Source organism: Dama dama, chromosome 19 (assembly GCF_033118175.1).
Source record: "Dama dama isolate Ldn47 chromosome 19, ASM3311817v1, whole genome shotgun sequence".
In the NCBI taxonomy this organism is placed as follows: Eukaryota; Metazoa; Chordata; class Mammalia; order Artiodactyla; family Cervidae; genus Dama; species Dama dama.
In genome coordinates, this window is record NC_083699.1 from 9558719 (window position 1) to 9580233 (window position 21515).

The following is a 21515-nucleotide window of genomic DNA, read 5'->3' on the forward strand; positions in this document are numbered from 1 at the left end:
AAATCAAGTATATAGTCATTGAAATTAAAAGAAGAGCTGGGGTAAACTCTAGATCAGACTTAGCCAAAGAGATAATGAATTGGAAAATAATACTATAGCTAGTACCCAGAATCAGCAGAGACATAAAGAAAACATTAAAGAATAATTGACAGATAATTAAGACAGGCAATAAACTAAGACTCTAACCTAAATCTAATGGTACTGCCAGAAAAAGAGAAAAGATGAAATGGCATAAAAACAATATTCAAAGAAAAAATGGCTGAGATTTCTCTAGAATGAAAGAAAACATAGGTTTTCTAGTAAGAAGTGAATACTGAGTGCTAAGAAAAATAACCTGATTCTCGGTCATTTAATAGTGAAGTCACAGAACATCTAGAATAGAAAGGGAAGATGAATTACCAACAAGGAATAATTGTAGAAAACAAGGTCGCCAAGGGGGAACAAGGAGGGAAGAGATAAACTTGGAGACTGGGATAGACATATACACACTGCTATATATAAAACAGATAACTAATTACAACCTACTGGGAGCACAGGGAACTCTGCTTAAAACTCCACCCATCTATATGGGAAGAGAATCTAAAAAACAGTGGATATATGCATACGTATAAATGATTCACTTGCTGGACAGCAGAAGCTAACACCACATTGTAAGCCAACTGTACTTCAATAAAAATTAAAGAAGATAAGGAATAGTTGAGTTCTCAGTAATAGTAATTTTCAGAAGATAATACCTTTTAAATATACGAGAAATATCTACATACACATATAGATAACACATACTGTACACTAGACCTTAAATGTTCATTACCTTAACTCTCTGGCAGGGCAAGGAGGAAGAAGTTGTATCATATATTAGAAAATAACTGGAATTTTCAGCTCACCTTCCACTCCTCACCCTTTGCACCAGGATGCAACAGCAGGCCTGGCACATGGACATTTACTGAGGAACAGGGATCTCACAATATCACGAGGGAATTCATCCCTTCCCTGAGTGCTGACAAGCCTTCAACCAACAAGATTCTTAATCCTCCTCAGAATGGCTCAAATCATACAATGAATAACATGAAAGAAGCTCAATCTAAGGTGGTAGGAAGGGAGCAGACTATTAAAGTGTTTACTGTGAGACATACACAGAGTGAATATGATTTGGGGGTACTAATATAACACAAAAGTGGTTGCATGTTACTCTACAAAGGCTCATTTAAACTTGCTGGAAAGCTTGGTATTCACAGGATGAGCTTTATGTAGGTGACAGTTTGATATTCGTGCTTAAGAAACTGGTTGAACTAAGATTCAGAGAGTGCAGGGAGGGAAAAGGTATCAAATAACTCAGCAGAAGAGTAAAATAATCTGTGAGGTTGAAATATGGGCTAGAAAGTCTGTAAGGCACACTGACATTAGAGGACCCCAAAAAGATTAATAATGGTGAGCTGGCCTCACTGAATCACATCTGTTAGATTACTGCTCTGTGGCTGAAAGGAAATTGTCCCCCGAGTCTTTGATCTGTGTGATTCCTGGGTCACTGAATACATCAGCTTTATCTATGGCTTATTACATCATAAGCCAGATTTTCTCTATGGCTGAAGCCTCAAAATTATAGGGCAGATGCCTAAAGGGTTCAATTAATTCAACTACAGAAAGCATTTATTAAAAGAGCAAAAGTTTTCAGTGTGGGTGTGGGTTTGAATTCCTTAGTTAGACAGTAGACTAGGAGGAGAAAGAGGGCCGGCAGGAGGGTCCTAGCTTCCACCCTGTTTCTAACTCCAAGGTGAAGCTGGGCGAGCTGCAAATCCTGCCTCTGACCTTTGCACCTGCTGTGCCCTCTACCTGGAACATTCCTCAGATATCAATATGGCTAACTTCACTTCCTTCAAGTCTTTGCCCATGTGTTACCTTCTCCGTAAGACCTTTCCTGGCCCTCACATCTAAACCTACCATAGCCCCTTTACACATTTCTTCTCTCCCTTTCCCCCCAATTACTTATCACTGCCTAGTACACGTGCTACCTATTTGCTTTGTTTCTAGTCTGTTTTCCCTTCTCCCACCAAGGTACAGACTCCACAAAGGCAAAGACTCTTCTGTTTTGTTCACTGATATGTGCCCCAACATCTACAGCACACTGGCTGCATCTCCATATAAATCTGTTGAGTGTGCAAGTGAATCTTGCATAAGCCCCATGACAGCTAGTATTCCAGTATTCCTGAAAGCTAAGCTAAAAATATTTATCTATTGCAATAATTCAGATACAACTTATAAATCTAACCACATTCTGTTAACTCCAAACTGAGGTTAAGAACTTCCTCTAAAGTAATTATTGCACAGTACATCCGCTTTTGTAGAAATGTGATCACTCGGTTTAGATCAGGCAATTTACATTCAACACTCAGATAAGGCATCTGAGCCCTCTGCTGACAACTAAACTAGAAATTGACAGACTGCAGGAAGGATAATGCTTTGACTTTCTAAATACAGTACTGCCTTTTCTCAAAAGAGCTCAAAAATAGAGAAAAAAGATCTGAAAAGGATGAGTAAAAACCTTATCTATTTCTGCTAGAATGTTGGTTTCTGCATATATTTTCCTCTCCTAAAGTCTAACAAAGAGACACCTGTAAAACGTTATAGGTAAGGTGCTCTTCACATTCACTTGGGCCCAAATCAAAGAATCCAAGTAAAAGATCATGTCTCTTTATGGAATCATGTTCTAAACTGTCTACCTATATGGGTGCCTAGACATCAACCAAGAGATTACGAAGCTTGAGAGAAACCCAGATGGAAAGTTTCACAAGTGAAGCAATTGATTTTTTTCCATAATACCTTAGCTAATTCTCTTTTGTAATTATTGATATTTAACTTAAAAAGTTAGAAGGCTCACTGACATTAGAAGAAATTTTATACTATTGGGTGGATTTAGAAACTAGAATAACAGGTTTCCTCAGAGTAATAAATACTATTGTAATATTAGCTAAATTTCCACCACTCATTTTCACTAAAAACCACATTCCCTAAACACATAACTTGGCGAAGACTGTTCTCTCCTTGGGACTTCCCTGGTAGACCAGTGGCTAAGACTCAGCACTCCCAACGCAGGAAGCCCGGGTTTGATCACTGGTCAGGGAACTAGATTCCACATGCTGCACCTAGGCGTTCACATGTTACAATGAAGATGGAAGATCCCAAGAGCCATAACAAAGACCCAGTGTAGTCAAATAAATAAATAAAAACAAACACTCTGTTTATTGTCTCCAAACTGTGGACTCTGAGGCTGGCAACCAAGAGAACAAGTGGAAACAAGAGGCAAAGATACTGAAATTCAGAGACAAAGATCTGGTTTATAAAATAAAGCTTAGAAAAAGAACTAAATTACCTATAATCACAAGTAATTACCAAAATGGCAAGTAGCTATAAGAGCAAAAGCAAAGAAACTAAAATATTAACCGTATTTTCACTTATGTAAATGTATTTAATTTTCTGTAACCATAGCCTTATTCATGGTATTTAATTGAGCTAATAAAAACTATTAAAAGGCAACAGATTAATATAGATGGTAATTTTTCCTTTTCATTTCAAGGCTGAATCTTGTCCATTTCATCCCTTCTAAAATGCATTAAAGCCAAAAAAAAATAAATAAATAAAATGCACTAAAGCCAAGAAAGAACTATCTACTGAGACTTCAGTTGTCATTAAGCTCTTGCCCTCTTTGAAAATAATACCATCTCTCTTTAATACCTATAGGAAGCCACCACCATTATTATTATCTTGAAGAAAGAAGACTATTTTTAATGATGTAATAATTGAATTTAGGGAAATAATGTAAATTAGAAGATTTTGTGTAATATTTTCTTTTTTAGAAGGTAGGATAATAGTTCTGACATCTAGAAAAATACTACTTTTCTGTAGAAATGAAATTGTAAACTCTAACACAAATTAATGTGAGTAGGTGCTACTCTCAGATTGTCACCTGATCCTGGAAATCATGTGAGCTATAGAAGGTGGGGGAGGTCAAGAAGGGATGGGGGATAGGGAGGTCTTTAAGCCTTACATTTCTCCCAGGTTTGCATTTCCATTGGAGTACCTAGCTAAACGGTAAAAACAGAGCTGCTTGTTCTAGGACAGAAGTCTGAAGCAACATGCAGGTGACAAACTGCTCTTTGCCATTTTATCTAACATGTGGCAAATTAGAGTTTTAGCCAAGAGTCTCGTTGTCTGGAAGAACTTGGAGATCTTCTGGTCCGAGGTGCATTCTCTCAGGGAGGGGATGAGCATTCTAGAGAAGCAGAACCTCTTGCAGCTGGGTTCTGTGAGCCAGCTTTGAAGGGCAGCATGGTGGAACTGCTAGCAGAAGGCAGGAAGACAATGCTAAAGCCAGTTTATTTCACCAGACAGTGACATTTCCAACTGCAATTTGAGTTTTGACCAAGTTGTAATAGGAGGGAACTGGGCCCTGGAGAGAGGGTCAGATGGGTTAATCACTAAGATTCCTTCCAACTCTAAGACACAACAATCCTTGACTCAGTCGCTCAGTAAACATTTGGGAGTCCTGTGTGCCAGCACACAACGTGATTTTCAATACATATCCTTCCTACACTACAGCCACCATATTTGTGAATATTCCAGCACAGCAGCAGTTTTTACTATAGCACACAGAGGGTAAAAATTATGGCCAAGCCTGTAACTTACATAGTGGAGCTTGAACTTGCACTCATCTTCAATCTCATCTGCACTGTCTTCATCAGAAACTTCTCCTTCTTCGGCATCATCGCCAAGGTGGTAAGGCAGCTTCTTGCCCTGAATGGAGACAAAACACCCAATTTAAAAATGAAAATTCAGGGACTTTTCCTGGTGGTCCTGTGGTTAAGAATCTGCCTGCTAAGGCAGGGGACACAGGGTCAATTCCTGGTCTGGGAAGATCCCACACACTTCAGGGCACACTTCACAGGCTCACACTTAGAGCCTGTGCTCTGCAACACCAGAAGCCACCACGATAGGAAGCCCACAGACCACGATGAAGAGTCGTCCCCACTCACCGCAACTAGAGAAAGCGACAAAGATCCAGGGCAGCCATAAATGAGTTTTTAAAAAATGAAAATTCAGCAAGATAGGGGCATGAGGATTAAGAGGTACAAAATGCTACGTGTAAAATAAGCTACAAGGACATATTGTACAGCTCAGGGAAATAGTCATTATTTTATAGTAACTTTAAATTGAGTCTAATCTATAAAAATATTGAATCACTATGTTATACATCTGAAGCTAGTATGTTATAAATTAACTATACTTCAGTTAAAAATAAAATACAAAATAAAAATGAAAATTCATAATGGCCCAAAAGTGGAAATAACCCAGTGTCTACTAACAGATGAATGGATAAATAAAATGTGGTACACATACACTGAAATATTGCTCAGCTTTTAAAAAGTGAGGAAATTCTGACTCTTGCTATAACATGGATGAACCCTGAGGACATTAGGCTAAAGGAATTAAGCCAGTCACAACAGAGTATTATATGATTCCACTTATATAAGGTACCCAGAGTAGCCAAATTCATAGAAACAAGAAGCAAAACAGTGGACTCCAGGAGCTGGGAGGATGGGGAGCTGTTTAATGACTATGGAGTTTCACTTTTGCAAGGAAAGCGCTTTCTGTACAAGGCAATGTGAAAGTACGTAACACTTCTGAACTGTACACTTAAAGAGGGTTCAGATGGTAGGTAAGTCTTATGTTGTATTTTACCACAATTAAAAATAATTTTTAAAAATTGAAAAATGAAAATAAAATGTGTTATTCCTTACTTCAGACTGACTTGAAGGCAGATTGCTTGAATTAGGGACAAAACAAAGGGGGAAGAGGCTTTAAAGAAAAGGCATTTTTATTACTTCCAAAGAAGTATGCCAAAGAATTGATGCTTTTGAACTGTGGTGCTGGAGAAGACTCTTGAGAGTCCCTTGGACTGCAAGGAGGTCAAACCAGTCTAAAGGAGATCAACCCTGAATATTCACTGGAAGGACTGACGCTGAAGTTCCAATACTGTGGCCACCTGACTCACTGGAGAAGACCCTGAAGCTGGGAAAGATTGAGGGCAGGAGGAGAAAGGCACGACAGAGGATGGGATGGTTGGATGGCATCGCCGACTCAATGGACATGAGTTTGCGCAAACCCCAGGAGACAGTGAAGGACAGGGAAGCCTGGGGTGCTGCAGTCCATGGGGGTCACAAAGAGTTGGACATGACAGCAACGGAAAAACAACAATTAGGGGTACTATATTAACAAATGAAAGTCAGACCAGGCTTCTGTTTGAGAATATATGACTTGCCATAATAGGCATCACCCCACCCCATGTCCTGAGAGCAGTCTGTTCTCCTGAGCAGGTTCAAAGTGCCCTTCCCTCCTGCTGGCAATCCCCTCTGCACAGAGCAGGCTAGTTTTTATAAGTAAGTGCAATAATATGCCTGCCCAGCTGGTGCACACCCCTCACAACCAATCACTGACATACTTCAGAAATCAGGGACTTTTGGAAAACGAGGGGGAATTCCTATGGCAAAAGGGTAGAAAACCCAAGTTATAGAATTACATGCTCATTATGATCTCAGTGATGTATAAAAACTCAAGGAAAAACTCTGGCAAGAAGTATGGTCCATTATTAAGAGTACAAATCTCTGGGTAACAGCACTATGGGCAATAGTTATTTTCTCCTTTTCTACATTTCCAAATTCATATTCAGAAAAAGAAAAAGTAAATAACCAGAAGGCATGGCCCAACGGCCTGATAAGAGCTTCTAGGGCAGCTAACCATCTGTATCAGTAAAGCACCATACTTGCAAGCAGAAAGGAAAATTAATAGGAAACTGAATCCCTCCCCAAATCTTGGGGGTTTGAGGAGACAGAATCAGGCTCTGTGGAGAAGTGGCCAAGGTCACAGTGGTAGGCAACGTCTAAAATACCCCCAATGATTCCTACCTCTTGGTTTTCATGCCCTTCTAGAATTCCTTCTCCTTGATTGTGGGCTGGACCTAGGGCTCCTTCTAATGAATGGAAGACAGCAAAAGCAAAATGTCTAATAACTTTAGTTCTATGAGGGGATTCCTAAACACATAAAAATGGGGGAAATTCTTTAAACATAGAAGGATGTGCAAATACTTGGCAGTCAAAATTAATAATACATTTCTAAATATCTTCGCAGACAACTAACCAGGCTGTCTTTTCAAAACTCAGGTTCCAGGGACTTCTAGTATTTCTGCTTTTCACACCATGACTGGGCCCACCTTCGGCACTCTGGATCTTTCCCTAATCCACCCTCCTACCTCTGCAGGGCCAACAGCATAGTCAGATTTTCAGAGAACACCTCCCTCCCAGTCTTCCAGTACCTTCCCTGATACCCAAGAACTTGGCCTTGGGTGCTTGGCATAGTGAAAAATTCAAAGCTGGTTAAATCATTTGTGTAATGAAAAAAAATCTATATTAAGAATCCAAACTCAGGGTTTGAATACCTAAATATTTTCTTCAAATTACAAAAGGATGTTTATAGGTTTAAAAGGTTGGTATTTAATTTGCCTTCATACCACTGTAATATAATTCTTGTTTGCGAAATGAAAACTACATTCTTTCCCATAGTATATACAACGTAGGTATAGAAATATGGGTATATATATACATTTTTACTATGATTCTAATTTAGAATAGCAAAATATTGTTTTCACGTCTTCCTGTATATCTCTAATAACAAGGTAGCTTGGAATTAAGGTATTGATGTCTATATATTACTTTAAGTCTTATTGATAAGGCCCCTATAAAATGAGTTCTCTTCATTTTAGAGAGCATTGTAGCATAGCTAAGATAACACGTATAGCAGTACCAGAAATAAGGTGCTCAATTAGGTGGTGACCAGACATATTCAGGGATATACGAACCTCCTTCATTTATTCACCACCAGTTAATTTATTCAGTCAACTTTGTTTTGAGCACAATGACAAACACCAAGCTGGAGCTGTACAGAAGACATTTAAAACATAGTGACAGCAATTCCCTCTTTTGAGATACCATCTTAGTCAACGTTTTTTCAACTGCTTTTAATTGGAGGATAATTGCTTCACAATGTTATGTTGTTTTCTGCCACACCACAAAGTAAATCAGTCGTAAGTATACATATGCCCCCTTCCTCATGGACCTCCCTCCCTCCCCCAGCCCGTCCCACCCTTCTAGGGCGTCACAGACCACAGGGCTATGCATACGTCTCTGCGTTATACATATGGTTTGTATAACTAGCTATCCATTTTAAATATGGTGTAGATGTTCAATGCTACTCTCTCAATTCACCCCCCTACTTCCCTGACTGTGTCCACAAGTATGTTCTCTATGTCCGTGTCTCTATTCCAGCCCTGCAAATAGGTTCATCAGTATCCTTTTTCTAGATTCCATATATGTGTCAATATACAATATTTGTTTTTCTGACTTAACTTCACTCTGGATAACAGACTCTAGATTCACCCACCTCACTAGAACTAATTCAGATTTGTTTCTTTTTATGGCTGAGCAATACTCCATTGTATATATGTACCACAACTTCTTTATCTATTTGTCTGTTGATGGGCATTCTGACTGGTGTGAGGTGATACCAAATAAGCAACAGCAATTCTGGAGTGTTGCACATGGTTTTGACACCACAAGAAAGAAAGGAAAATGTAACCACCATGAGCAGTAGTGATGGGCAGGCCTGGCAGCAGCACTCACACTTCAAAGCCCTTTCACTTAAATGTGGCATTAGGTACAGGGTAAGGAAAGTTGCCATCTCAGAGTATTCACAAGGCATCCTCATTTTCATTCCTTTTATTATCTCATTAAAAGACAGGAGGGCCATATTTTCTGCCAGCTTTTCTAATGTTCCTGGTCCTTGAAAGATACATTTTCCAGGCAGATAGGAAGAAAAGCAACAGAACAGAACATTATCTCTTAATGCCTCTTATGAACAGAGTTACTCATAAGGAAAATTATAGAATAAGGTATTCTTGCTGGGATAATCCCACAGACAGAGGAGCTTGGTGGGCTACAGTCCAAAGGGTCGTAAAGAGTTGGACACGATTGAGCAATTAACCACACATGCAAGGTAGAATTTTATGAACTTAACAGTGGTCCATTGTAAACAAAGAATGACCCAAAAGTCCACCTCTGATCTACATACTATTTCATTCAGGAGTTACACTCAAGAATTAGATTGATTCCTCCATGGTACATAGAAATATTTCTAGAAACTGGAACCATAGCCACCTCTTAGCTTCTAGCAGCATGGCCCTAGGAGAGTGGTTAACAACTCTGTGATATCTCTACAGAATTAAAATGCTTGGGCTAAAAGTAATCTTGAGAAAGAAGAATGGAGCTGGAGGAATCAACCTGCCTGACTTCAGACTCTACTACAAAGCCACAGTCATCAAGACAGTATGGTACTGGCACAAAGACAGAAATATAGATCAATGGAACAGAATAGAAAGCCCAGAGATAAATCCACGAACCTATGGACACCTTATCTTTGACAAAGGAGGCAAGGATATACAATGGAAAAAAGACAACCTCTTTAACAAGTGGTGCTGGGAAAACTGGTCAACCACTTGTAAAAGAATGAAACTAGAACACTTTCTAACACCATACACAAAAATAAACTCAAAATGGATTAAAGATCTAAATGTAAGACCAGAAACTATAAAACTCCTAGAGGAGAACATAGGCAAAACACTCTCCGACATAAATCACAGCAAGATCCTCTATGACCCACCTCCCAGAATATTGGAAATAAAAGCAAAACTAAACAAATGGGACCTAATGAAACTTAAAAGCTTTTGCACTACAAAGGAAACTATAAGGTGAAAAGACAGCCCTCAGATTGGGAGAAAATAATAGCAAATGAAGAAACAGACAAAGGATTAATCTCAAAAATATACAAGCAACTCTTGAAGCTCAATTCCAGAAAAATAAATGACCCAATCAAAAAATGGGCCAAAGAACTAAACAGACATTTCTCCAAAGAAGACATACAGATGGCTAACAAACACATGAAAAGATGCTCAACATCACTCATTACTAGAGAAATGCAAATCAAAACCACAATGAGGTACCATTACACGCCAGTCAGGATGGCTGCTATCCAAAAGTCTATAAGCAATAAATGCTGGAGAGGGTGTGGAGAAAAGGGAACCCTCTTACACTGTTGGTGGGAATGCAAACTAGTACAGCCGCTATGGAAAACAGTGTGGAGATTTCTTAAAAAACTGGAAATAGAACTGCCATATGACCCAGCAATCCCACTTCTGGGCATACACACTGAGGAAACCAGATCTGAAAGAGACACGTGCACCCCAATGTTCATCGCAGCACTGTTTATAATAGCCAGGATATGGAAGCAACCTAGATGCCCATCAGCAGATGAATGGATAAGGAAGCTGTGGTACATATACACCATGGAATATTACTCAGCCATTAAAAAGAATTCATTTGAACCAGTCCTAATGAGATGGATGAAGCTGGAGCCCATTATACAGAGTGAAGTAAGCCAGAAAGATAAAGAACATTACAGCATACTAACACATATATATGGAATTTAGAAAGATGGTAACGATAACCCTATATGCAAAACAGAAAAAGAGACACAGAAATACAGAACAGACTTTTGAACTCTCTGGGAGAAGGCGAGGGTGGGATGTTTCGAGAGGAATCGGGTGGAGAGGGAGGTGGGAGCGGGGATTGGGATGGGGAAGACGTGTAAATCCATGGCTGATTCATATCAATGTATGACAAAACCCACTGAAATGTTGTGAAGTAATTAGCCTCCAACTAATAAAAAAATTAAAAAAAAAAAAATAATAAATAAATAAAATAAAATAAAATGCTTGGGCTAGATAAGGCTTCTTTCAGCTGTAAGCCTGTGGAAAAATTATTAAGTTTGTTATTATTTTTGTTCAAAAGCAAACTTTCATTTACTTTTCAGGAGATACACACACACACACACACACACACACACCTCTGGCCCTCCATATCCAAGGGTCGATTGAATCCACAGATGCAAAGGTCCAACTCTACTCGACCATTCATAAGGGACTTGAGCATCACAGATGGGGAAACAACCCCCTATGGATACTGAGAGATTACTGTGTATATCTGTGTGTATGTGTGTGCACATATATGTGTGTGTTTATGTGTGCATGTGTGTGTATTGTGCATGCATGCATGCTAAGTCACTTCAGCCATGTCCAACTCTGTGCAATCTTATGGACTGTAGCCTGCCTGGCTTCTCTGTCCAAGGGATTCTCCAGGCAAGAATATTGATATATATTAAATATATGGGAAGGCATGTGTGTATAATTATAATAATGAACAACTTGCCCATCTCCAAAGAAGTAAGTAGTCATTCAAATACTGCCTTTGGGATCAGAGATGCTAAAGGATCTTAGCATCTAAGCAATGCTAAAGATTGCTCAGATGCTAAAGGAACTTAGGAAAATCAGTTCCCTTGTTGTTGCTTTAAATGGGAGCTTTCTGCCCCAACAGATCTCGGAAATCTCCTTAAAGTTTGGAGGAGGTTACTACCAGCAAATTGACCACAGCTGTTTTGAAATACCCACAGCCCACATCACTGCCACTCCTTCCAATAAGTGTCTCGGGTCTTTTGGTTTTGATTCATCCTGGTGCCCATCAGCCCTCGAACATTTGGTGCCCAAAGCCCAGTTATGCAGAAGGGAACTCAATGGGTTTATATCAAATATTCCTTAGGTTCCACTGTCCAAATGGACTCATTCGGTATTAATTCTTCTGACTGCTTGGCTAAAGACATGAAAATATTTACAAGGTTACAAAGGTGACACTGAGCTTTCTAACCCAACTTTCTAGCCCAGTTTTCACCACAAGAGTTTACTTTAGCAAGATTTCAGGAACACTGACCTTAACATTATTTCTTGCATTATATAATTGGAGCTTTTATTCAAAATGCTTTCGCACATACAAATGCCCAACGACATCTCTTTGATGGATTCAGCCTATAATTCTCATTTAACCAATAGAAAAACAGGTTTTGACCAATTTCAAAGATGAATAAAAATTTTCCATTTGCTGTCCTCTCCTAACACCACAGTTCAAATCTTGCTATGAAATTACAGTCTGACTTACCTAGGCCTCCACTGTGCTATTTGGTTTCTGTACACACCTCTTAAAGTAAAATATAACTCCATTTAAATATTAATATTCTACTGCTCTTCCTTAGGTTTTCGGTTTCAAAACAATACAACTATCCAAAATGTTTTTAGTCCAAATACACAAAATTAACTGGGATTAAGTGAATCACATCAGCAATCTGAAATCTCAAGAAGCTGTCTTCCCGGCTATTCCTTGTATTAATAATATTCATTTCAGGAAGCAGGTTTCCTCTCTGAGAAGATCTGTTCATGAAGTGTCATGCTATTCGCCTACTGCTCCTCCGCACACATGAATCCTATGGGGCGTTATGTCTGTGCTGCACTTTGAAGCCAGCTCTTCTCACTTACATAACCCGGGCTGATCAACCATGAAGACTTTTTTTGACAGACAGTTATTGGAGCTTGAAATGGGAGAGAAGAATCTGAAAGAAATGCTTCTGGATACGGACAGTAGGAGCCTCTCCTCTCATGGTACGCTTGTCTCCCGCACACGGGCTTCTCTCCAGCGTGACCCACCACTGACGAAAACATTCAACATTTGGCTCACAGTATTGATGTTCTTGCTTCATAAAAACAAACCCCAAAATACATGTTCAGTCAGTAATAAGCTTTTTCTAAAGGCATGACTATAAATAAACTGGAACAAGGTGCATGGACAAGTCTAGACAACCCTTCACCCTTGACTGTATTATTGACTCTATTATTCTCTTGATAAACCCATTTTTAATCTTTGAGAGAGGAAGGGCTTAGTAGATCATGAGTGCTTTTTGTTGCATTTCTGAGGTACTTACCTTCACTAGGATTTTGCCTTTCAAACTTTGAGGGCTTGGAAGCTGCTTGGTCTCTCCCGTGTCTATCGATGACAGGTCGAGTTTGTCTTGGAATATTCCTTTCAGGTACTGAGCAATTTTCCTTTGCTGCTGGACACTGCAGTGATTCTCAATGGACAGGATGACTGGAAACCTGAGAAAATAGCAGCACATTGTAAAGGCATCGACCACAGCAACTCACAGGGACGTTTGAAAATCATTCCGTGTTCATTATGTTCTTACAAGCCTGGTGACAGCATTTGTGAAAGAGGTGATGATTAAAATGCTTCTAAAATGAAAACAATGAGAGACACATTTTTTAAAAAAAACTCCTCTGGCCAAATATACCTTACCAGGCATAATGGGTGAACTCAATACCAATCCACATGGGGTGCCTTAGTCTAATATTTTGCATCTTTCTCCCTCACACATATATATGCACACACACAGTACATATATTATGTCTCCTTTACAAGAAAAAATGAAAGAGAAAATTTTGAGAGATAAGAAACATAAAGAAAGAAAACTCATAATGTAATTTTGTCTTATTCATTCAAATTCTAGAAACATCTAGGAGACCACTATCATTATATGCAATATATTTACTCTAAAAATATATATTCAATACACAGCTTGAAAATTACTATTGAGGATAAAATAACATAATGGAATTTGTGTTTTATAGTGTCCTATATCAGGCATTTCAAAGTTATTTGTACAGAATTATATATTAGTCTTCACTTTTAGAAAGGGAAAAAAAGGCAGGCATTCTCCTTTAGCACTCGGGTTTATGTGCAGAGATGTGAGACCCTAATGAAATGATTATCACAGAGAGCCTGAGGAACCAGGAATGATTACATGACCTTACTCCTCTTTTGACTTTGTTTTTTCCTTGGAAAAACAAATTCAGGCTTATTTTTTCCCCTAGTTTTCCATCACATATCTTCTGAAGTAATAGGCAATAGATTTTTTTCATAACATACAAACCAATATTTAAATTGCCTAATATGTCTATGTGGATAAAAGGTTTTATTTCTGGGCTTATATAACAAGCACAAGCTCCACAATACAGGCTATGACCTTCTGAAATTACATTCTATCCTCATTAGTAAATCTCATGCCAGAGGTAACATAAGAGATGAACCTTTGTGACTGAGGTTGGTTTGGTTACTTGACTATAATTTGTTTACTCTTGTGTCCTCACATGGGTCTCACCCAGTGTGTTAGAAAGAGAGAAAAACAACAAACTAGCAACCCTGAGTTGTCTATGCAATCACATCAGGGAATTCTAGCAATGAATTTTAAAATTATCAATCTGTTTACAAAAAGTCTGTGTCTGTTAGTGTCTAGTGATTCTTGGTGTATAAAGCACTGCTTCTCAATAGGGGCAGGGGTGGCTGTGTGGCACCCCTCCCAAAGGGACATTTGTCAATATCTGAAGACATTTTTGGTGGTCACAATGTTGTGAGGGGGGACTGCTACTGGTGTTTAGCGAGTATAGTCACCAATGTACTCATTGTCCTACAATGCATGAGACAGTTCCCTGTAACAAAGAATAATCTGACCCAAAATGTCAGTAGTGCCAAGGCTTGAGAAACCTTGGTATAAAGATGCAACTAAAACTTAAGAAAAAAGGTGTTAAACATGCTTATTGACTATTTTCATTTGAAGTGCTTTTCTCCTAAGGATCCCCAAACTTGAAGTTAGCACTGTCAAGTCACCAGAGTAATTAGATAGCAGGTCTTCTCAAGGCTCTACTTCGGGGGTAAATCCTTCAGCAACCTGGCTAAGATGAGGAGCAATCAGGGTAAAATGATCCATCACAATTTAGTCCTCGAGATTCTTCCATGTGGAAGACACCAGAAACCAAGCCTGCTATGCAGCAAGTGTCTCTTATTAGAACAACATTTTAACTTCATATTTAATTAATGAGAAGACCAAACATTAGATGTTTTAAAGGCCACTAAGGTCTATAAAATTAATCTTATGCAGCTGTTAATTTTAATTTGCCTCTTTTTAATGCATAAGTCATTTATTGAATGTCTGGTATATGGCAGGCACAGAACGAATAAGGGGGGAGTTTCCTGGTTGCCTAGTGGTTAGGATTCCAGGCTTTCACTGCGGTGGCCCAGGTTCCCTCCTTTCTCGTTCACTCCCTGGTCAGGGAACTGAGATCCCACAAGTCACAAACAGCGCTCCCTTTCCCCACAAAAAAGAGTTTTGTTGTTTTTTTTTTAAAGAATAAGACATAGCCACATATTTTCAATGAGCTCATGATCCTAAAGACATAAAATGAGGCAAGTCACCAACAATTGCAAGAAAGTGCTGTATGATATGACAGAAATATGCTCAGAGAGCTAAGGACAGAGAAAAGGAGCATTTAAATAAACTGTGGTATGGGGAAGTTTGCCAAAGGGACAATGCCTAAGCAGTCTGCTGGGATGAGCAAGAATTAGGGTAGTAGAATAATGGGGATGACTATTTCAGATAGAGAGAAGGGCACAGGCAAGGGGGTTGGTGTGGGGGGAGGCTGTGCAAGCAATGGGATCCCTATGGACTCCGGAAACTGTCCGTGATGGCAGAAGTCAAAGTCCCTGTGGAGCAATGGTAGAAGGTGACATGGAAGAGTAAGAAGAGGCTGGCATGGAAGGCGTGATCATGTACGACAGGGAGCCTTTGAAGGACTTGAAGAAGAATTACACCATCCGCTTATATTTTCAGAAAGAAAGGTACGACTCCCGTGTGGAGGATGAACCAAAGAGAAGTGGAAATGAAGAGAAGGCGATGGAGTCAAAAGATAATTTGGCAAGTAGAACTGACAAGACTGGCTGAATCAAGAGTAAGTCCCAGTTTCTATAAAACCAGTGGTAAGCAGTGCTACCTTCCGAACTAGAGCAAGAGGAAGCCTGGCAGAATGAGAGGCTGAGTTCAGTTTGGGATGGAGACCCCGTGCCGGCAGGAGTTTTAGCCTTGTTCTGTGTTGTGGCTCCCTATACCTATTACAGGATGCCTGGCTTGGAGTAGGCACCATTAAATAGCGAAGTAAATGTCTGAATAAACAATGAAATTTGTTGGTTTTCAGGTACCTATGAGCTACTCAGATGAATCTGTACTAAGAATTTTTCAATATATCTCTGAAACCTAGGGAGAACATTCTCGATATATAATTGGCAAATAACCAAGAAGTAGACCAAAGACACGCTGGGAAATAACGACTTTTTTCTTTGTTTTGTGACTACACAACTTGGCATGTGGGATCTTAGTTCCCCAACCAGGGATCCAACCTGCATCCTCTGCATTGGAAGTGCAGAGTCTTAACCACTGGACCATCAGAGAAGTCCCAGAAATAGTGACTATTAAAGGAGTGAGAAAATGGACTAGAAGACCATAGGCTGAAGAAAGGGAGTGAGAAGCAATAGCAGCAATAGAGGAGAGAGTGTTTTAACAGAAGACACCCCCAAAAGCAAGTATTAAGGAGAAAATGTTCACTGTCATCCAATGCCAAGGAGAGGTCAAGTGACATAAAGATTCCAGACACTGCAGTATATACAGGACATCCAACAAGTCTGGAAACCAAGACATTATTATTTTATTGTATTGCCATACAACACTGCTGTACAGATGTGAGAGTTGGACTATAAAGAAAGCTGAGTGCCGAAGAATTGATGCTTTTGAACTGTGGTGTTGGGGAAGACTCTTGAGAGTCCCTTGGACTGCAAGGAGATCCGACCAGTCCATCCTAAAGGAAATCAGTCCTGGGTGTTCATTGGAAGGACTGATGTTGAAGCTGAAACTCCAATACTTTGGCCACCTCATGTGAAGAGCTGACTCGTTGGAAAAGATCCTGATGCTGGGAAAGATTGAGGGCAGGAGGAGAAGGGGACGACAGAGGATGAGATGGTTGGATAGCATCACCGACTCAATGGACATGGGTTTGGGTAGACTCCGGGAGTTGGTGATGGACAGGGAGGCCTGGCGTGCTGTGGTTCATGGGGTCGCAAAGAGTCGGACACAACTGAGTAACTGAACAGAACTGGATAATACTGATAAGCTATTTATTATGTACAGTAATCTGTGTTTCTAAACTTTATGGACACTGTACAACCTGGGTTTAGAAACTTTGAGGTCACTCTTTGAAAGAATATGCTTCAAGGAGGCAGCATCTTGAGAGAGAATGGGGTAAGAAATGAAGAGAGCACAAGAAAGCATGGTTGCAGGGCCCATGTTATTTGTTCACAGTGTTCCGTTGGGAAGGAGGGAGAGAACTGGGGCAGGAGAAAGGGAGAGGTAGCCTCCAAGGAAGCACGTGGTTTGGTGGCCAAGTTACAGCAGGCAGCGTCCCGTGTGCCAGCTGAGCCCGACTCCCCGCAGTGCTAGACTTACTCATTCTTCACAAAGGCATGCTTGTTGATGGTCTCCACAACATCTCTGAAGAGGATCTTCGAAGTGAGCGTGTAACCGTGGTGTACCACGGGCTCTCCATCTGGGCCATCCCAACAGTCAACTGCCAGAAAAAGAACATCACATCAACGACTCAAAGTTTCTGGTGTTTCCTGATATTTCTGGACATATCGGACAAGCATTAAGTTTACTGTTTGAGATTATACACTATGATGATCATGATAGAGATGTCAGACCAAAATGAGTGTTCTGGCATATTTATCAGGATAAGGAATTAAAGATTATAAATGATTTACTATGAATGCTTATAGTTAACAAGGAGGTCATACAATCAGCTTAGCATTTACCAAGAACTCTCATTAGAAACTGATCTAAATCCAAGAGACTCAGAGAATGAACTTATGGTTGCTGGGGTAGGGGGGAGGAGGATGGGGAGAAGGGATGGCTAGGGAGTTTGGGATGGACATATACACACAGTTATATTTAAAATGGATAATCAATAAGGACCTACTGTATAGCACAGGGCACTCTAGTCAACACTATGGGCAGCCTGGGTGGGAGGGGAGTTTAGGGAAGAATGGATACACGGGTTATGTACAGCTGGATCCCTTCGTTGTTCACCTGCAACTATCATAACACTGTTAATCAGCTATACTCTAGTATAAAATAAGTTTTTCAAAGAAAAAAAAGAAATTGATCTAAATCCAACTGACTGTGCTTGAGGATAGCAATATTTCTTAACAGATTATTTCTCTAATTTTACTTCTTCTTATTCATTTTTCTGTTCTTTTATGAATTATCAATGACCCTCTCAAATCAAAACCAGGGCTTTTCATTATTGTTCACTTAAACTCATTATTAAACTCATTTCATTATATTTATTTCCATTTTATTAATTCTACAGTAGCTCTAAAATAGCATTGACTTCTGAAGTTCAAATCTTCAGGCCCTGCTAAGATTTATATGAACACAGACAAATGATTTAATAATGTAAAGTATTGTTTCTCCATCCATAAAAGGAAAACTAAGAACAAGACTTGAATCATAAGTTTGCGTGATTTATAAACAAGTACCTGTGAAGTTGATTATAATCCTGCATGGCACATAGTAATCATTATTGTTATTGACACTATTGACAGTGTTATATGTATGGACAAACTCACTGGCCCCCAGCTGAAGAAACACAAAAGCTTCCTCACCGCCCTCCCCGACTCCGAGTTTGTCCTCCCTTGTTTTACATTCCACTACAGACTAATTTCTCCAAACACTGCCTTCTCCATGTCACTACTTTGCTTTGAAGCCTATTCAGTGCATAATATAGCATCCAGTACATATTATGTACTTAGTATATTATGTCAAATTTATTCATAAATAGGCTATGGAAGCTGCTGCCTGCTTAACCCCAAGGTCTCTCCCAACTCTGGTGCTAGAGACTTGCCATTCAGCTAAGCCTGTCTTCCCTCTGGCCCTGGTTCAGAGCTGGACTACAATTCCCAGCTTCCCTTGCAGTAGGACATGCTACTGAACTGTGGGTAGAAGTGATGAGCACCTCCTCCATGTCTGGTCCATGAAAACCTGCCTTACACAGTCATTCATGCTCCCTCTTCTGCTGTGATTTGGAAGTTGTGCTGAAGATGGCACAGATGCTGAGGGAAAGGGCCTGCACCCCTAAATCACTGCCTGAAAGACTCCCCAATTTAGGAACAGCTACTTTGGACTTCACATAAAAAATTAACTTCACTTGTTTTAAGGCACTAGGATTTTAGGCTTAACTCCTTAAAAAACTAGTTAATTAATATCCTAGCTCCTGTTTGACAAGTCAAAACTTTTTTTCTCCTAACAACCAAGCTACCAGACTTCTTCCAGTTAGGCAAGCTTCCTCACATACAATCCTACTTCCATGTCTTTGCTTCTTTCATTTAAGGTCAACTGACATGTCCTCCTCCACTTTGCTCATTTCAGTCCCAATCAAGGGTCAAATCCCTAATTAAGGATTTGGATCCTAAACAAGGATCCCCCATAGATAACCTTGCCAGCTCTCATGTCATTGCCCTTTCTTATAACAGGGGGTCACAAATTCAAATACCAGCAAGAACCTGAAAGTGAAAGCATTAGTCACTCAGTCGTGTCCAACTCTTTGCCAGCCCATGGTCTGTAGCCCTCCAGGCTCCTCTGTTCATGGGATTTCCCAGGCAAGAATATTGGAGTGGGTTGCCATTTCCATCTCAGGGGATCTTCCCAAGGCAGGGATGGAACCCACGTCTCCTGTGTGGGCAGGTGGATTCTTTACCACTAAGCCACCAGTGAAGTCTTTGGGCCTGAATGAAGTCAAATATATGAAGGTATCTTCTCAGAAGAGAAGCTCCATCCATCTTTTGACATGTATTTTATATTCTTTGTCTTTGAATACAGACATGAAAAAAAATAAGCAGATGTTTCAAAAGTATGTAACTTAACAATATACCCCAATTTATATCCCATCTTAGAAGAAAAGGCGCATAGCAGGGTTCCTCATAAATGAGTTACTATCTTTTGAAAAAGAATGCAAAGTAGTAGGCAATGCCTCACTAACTTGATTATCATATACCCATAAAAATATCTCTTCATAAGTAACCACATTAGTCATGTGGTGTTCTCTTGCAAACATTTACAATAAGGAGAATTTGCATAGTTGAGGATGGTCTCCTAACATTCACTTTTTAGGTCTATTTTATCACGTGTCTGTTAAATGAGGAAAACAGCACTCCCAAATGGTTGCAGGCATGTGAACGACTAGCATCCATAGCTGAGTTCAAATGGCCATGAAGACCTCTTGTAAGAGCTAGTGCTGTGACGAGAATGTTGGCAAAGTAGAAATCCTCTAACCGATTTCCTAGCCACGAAATAGCCAGGCCCATTTTTTCAATCAGACCACACAATAGAGGCCCCCGAAAGCACCCTGACAAAGAGTTGGTCAGACCTGAGGGCCAGCTGAGAGGTTAACATGACAGCTTTTCACAGTGGAATTTAGAAATGTTCCACCCTGATAGCGCTCCCAGAGATAACAGGGAAAGCTGTAAACCGATTATAATGGCAATGCAACATCAGTTCCATAATGAGAGTGAAAATCCCCTGGACAGAACATCCATATTTATTAAGCAACTAGGGCTGAAAACCAAGGGAAATGAAAGGCCATGTAAAAAAGAAAAAAAAAAAAAAAAATGTAGTCTATGTGATTTGTTGACAAACCCACTTCATCAAAAACAACACTGATTAGTGTTCCTCAAGACACTATATACACCCTGACCAAGGATATTGCTGCAAGTGAACTAATAGAGATGGAAAACACAATATTAACAACACAGAAGCTTGAAAGTGGAGAGATTCTTCAGGTCACAGTACCATGAAGAAACTGTCCAGAAGCATTACTCTCCATCTCTAAGTGCTATACATGCCAAGGGCTGCTTCAGAAAATTATCTGTGGGCCTGCAGTTTTTAATCCACCACCTGCTACAGTCAATAAATCAGGTTCCTTAAATCCTAGCTGCAGCTGCTTAACAATAAAAACAACTTCACCCAGAACCAAGGTAGATAAAGCACTGCTGGGTGTCTATAGATTGGTGCCTCCGGACCCAAGATTGAAGTGTAAGCTAAGATCTTCAAATTATAGGGCTGACAAATTGTCAGGAGAGCATGAAAGATCAGGTTATCAAGTTCTGAAGTCTTTAAGAACATGTAGATATTTAGATGCCAAGCAAATGCCTCCTATTAAATTAATGCCAACCTTCCCTCTGTGCTTTGCATTATGTTTTCTGGCCTTCCTTATGTGACCAGATGGCTCGCATTTGACCTCACGTTGGGCTGGTCATGTCATTCAATGCTTGTTCCTCCAAAGACCACACAGGCTTCCTGGAGAAGCAAAGTGGCGCAGTCAGACAGCTTGGGTTGAAATACCAGCTTTCCGTACCTTGGAATACCGTACCTTCCCAGCTACGGGACCTTGAGTCACCAACCCTACCCCTCTTCTTAAGGAGATCACTCCATCTTCCTTAGTGCTGTAAGAACTAAATGAGAATGTATGGGAAGCAATTAACCAGAACCTAGCCCACAAAAGGGGATGAAATCATGGTGAATTCCCTGTTCCTTCCCAGTAC

The 21515-nt window shown here is 39.9% G+C and overlaps 1 protein-coding gene across 1 annotated transcript in view; it reads right to left on the reverse strand.

Annotated features, from left to right (window-relative positions):
• PLCH1 (phospholipase C eta 1) overlaps window positions 1–21515 on the reverse strand; it is a 219331-nt gene that overhangs the window by 39731 nt on the left and 158085 nt on the right. Inside the window, exons 10-12 of the mRNA XM_061168176.1 lie at window positions 17365–17485; window positions 12964–13135; window positions 4681–4788 (exon numbers count right to left, since the gene is read on the reverse strand). Of these exons, the coding sequence (XP_061024159.1) occupies window positions 4681–4788; window positions 12964–13135; window positions 17365–17485 (401 nt within the window). The remainder of the gene's footprint in view (window positions 1–4680; window positions 4789–12963; window positions 13136–17364; window positions 17486–21515) is intronic.